This window comes from Austrofundulus limnaeus, unplaced genomic scaffold, assembly GCF_001266775.1.
Source record: "Austrofundulus limnaeus strain Quisiro unplaced genomic scaffold, Austrofundulus_limnaeus-1.0 Scaffold135, whole genome shotgun sequence".
NCBI lineage: Eukaryota > Metazoa > Chordata > Actinopteri > Cyprinodontiformes > Rivulidae > Austrofundulus > Austrofundulus limnaeus.
In genome coordinates this window covers 137,626-139,170 of record NW_013952537.1, presented here as the reverse complement: position 1 = coordinate 139,170, position 1,545 = coordinate 137,626, and the positions used below count along the sequence as shown (strand labels likewise).

At 42.9% G+C, this 1,545-nt stretch overlaps 1 protein-coding gene across 1 annotated transcript in view; it reads left to right on the top strand.

Moving 5' to 3' along the window:
* LOC106522695 (zinc finger protein GLIS2) overlaps positions 1-1,545 on the top strand; it is a 49,105-nt gene that overhangs the window by 21,824 nt on the left and 25,736 nt on the right. Inside the window, exons 3-4 of the mRNA XM_014015820.1 lie at positions 495-685; positions 889-1,077. Coding sequence (XP_013871274.1) covers positions 495-685; positions 889-1,077 — 380 coding nt within the window. The remainder of the gene's footprint in view (positions 1-494; positions 686-888; positions 1,078-1,545) is intronic.

The following is a 1,545-nucleotide window of genomic DNA, read 5'->3' as shown; positions in this document are numbered from 1 at the left end:
TATGTTTCTCACCACTCTTGTAGAGAGGGATTACTTTAGCTACCTTCATATTGTCGGGAAATATCCCATTTGACAATGACAGATTACAGATATAAGTAAATGGTTCAATAACATAACCCATTATTTCCTTTATAAACATCATATCCATATTCAACCAGTCTTTTGATCTTTTGCTTGCAAAATTTGTTACAATATTCATTATTTCTTTATTGTCAGTTTCCTTAAGAAAAATACTGTTGGTACAACTCTTGACTGTATGACTTACATTATTTTCAACCTTTGGTATTTGAGCTGCTAGACACTCTGCAAAAACATCTACATATACTGGCATTAAGATCAGTCCAATGAATTTATGAGATATTTTGCTAACAGACAAACAATCAAACCAATGTTCAGGTAGGCAGCTACGTGATCACCTGCCTTTAATGCTGCAAGGAATAAATAGTCTGAGTGAAGTAACCTCATTATGYTTAAACTTTGTTCTCCAATCTAAGATTCCCAGTCTTGTCAGGAGCGACCCGGGTCCTGCTTCACCCCCCCAGCCATGGACCTCAGCCTGTCACCCCACTCTCACCGTGCCCCCTCCCTCTCCCCATCATCTTCCTCCCCGTCTTCCCCCTGTCCTTCCTCGCCTCTGGAGTGCCCTCAGGACAGCAGCAGCCCTCAGCCACACCTCTTCTCTCGGGTGAGTCGAGCAAAGTAACACTGGCTGCTTGTTTACACTGCAGAAACAACAACAACAACAACATGAGTGCAGTCAGGATTAAAGGCTTTGAATCGCTGCTCTGACAAACAACATACATGGGAAAAAAAGAGAGACAAATTGGATGCAAGTGATTCCTGACTGTGACCTCTGAGATGCTCTCTACGTCCTGTCCTCTTTGTTAGGAAGCAGCTCCTCATCATCACAGCGCTGAAGGTGGGGCTTCTCAGTGCGGCTATCCGTTTTACCTCCCCATCAGGAGCCTGCAGCGGGGCTTCAGCTTTCCCTCCTCCACAATCATCAGTCCGCACCGAGAGAAGCCACTCTCCCCTGTGCCCTCCGCAGATGGTCAGCTGGTCTGCCAATGGAAGAAGGTAGACACAGACGTCAACCTTTGATGTTCACTTCAGTAARCCAGGGATCCCCAAACTCTGTCTACAGAGCCCAAAATTAAAATGTCTTTATTAGAAATAAACAAAAAATATCAGCAGAATAAAACGACAGTGGTGTCTTTTCTGAAATGCAGTGCTTCAGTTGGCCAGCAGATGTTGCTGTTCCTGTTCAGACTGAAGCCTCATACGGCCTCATCTGCCCATCACTAGACTTCAACACACCTGACTATAGAACATGTCATTAACATTCTGAGGAGGTAATTACATCATTTGAATCAGGTGTGTTGGAGCAGGGAAGACGACCAGGGACCACAACAAACGTGCATTAATGCATTTTAAATACCAACTGATGAATCTGAATGCAGTTTTTAAAATTAATTTATTCATTATTTTTTGCATTGTTCAAATATAAGAAAAAAAAGCCTGTGAAATTTCAATCCTAAAGATTGG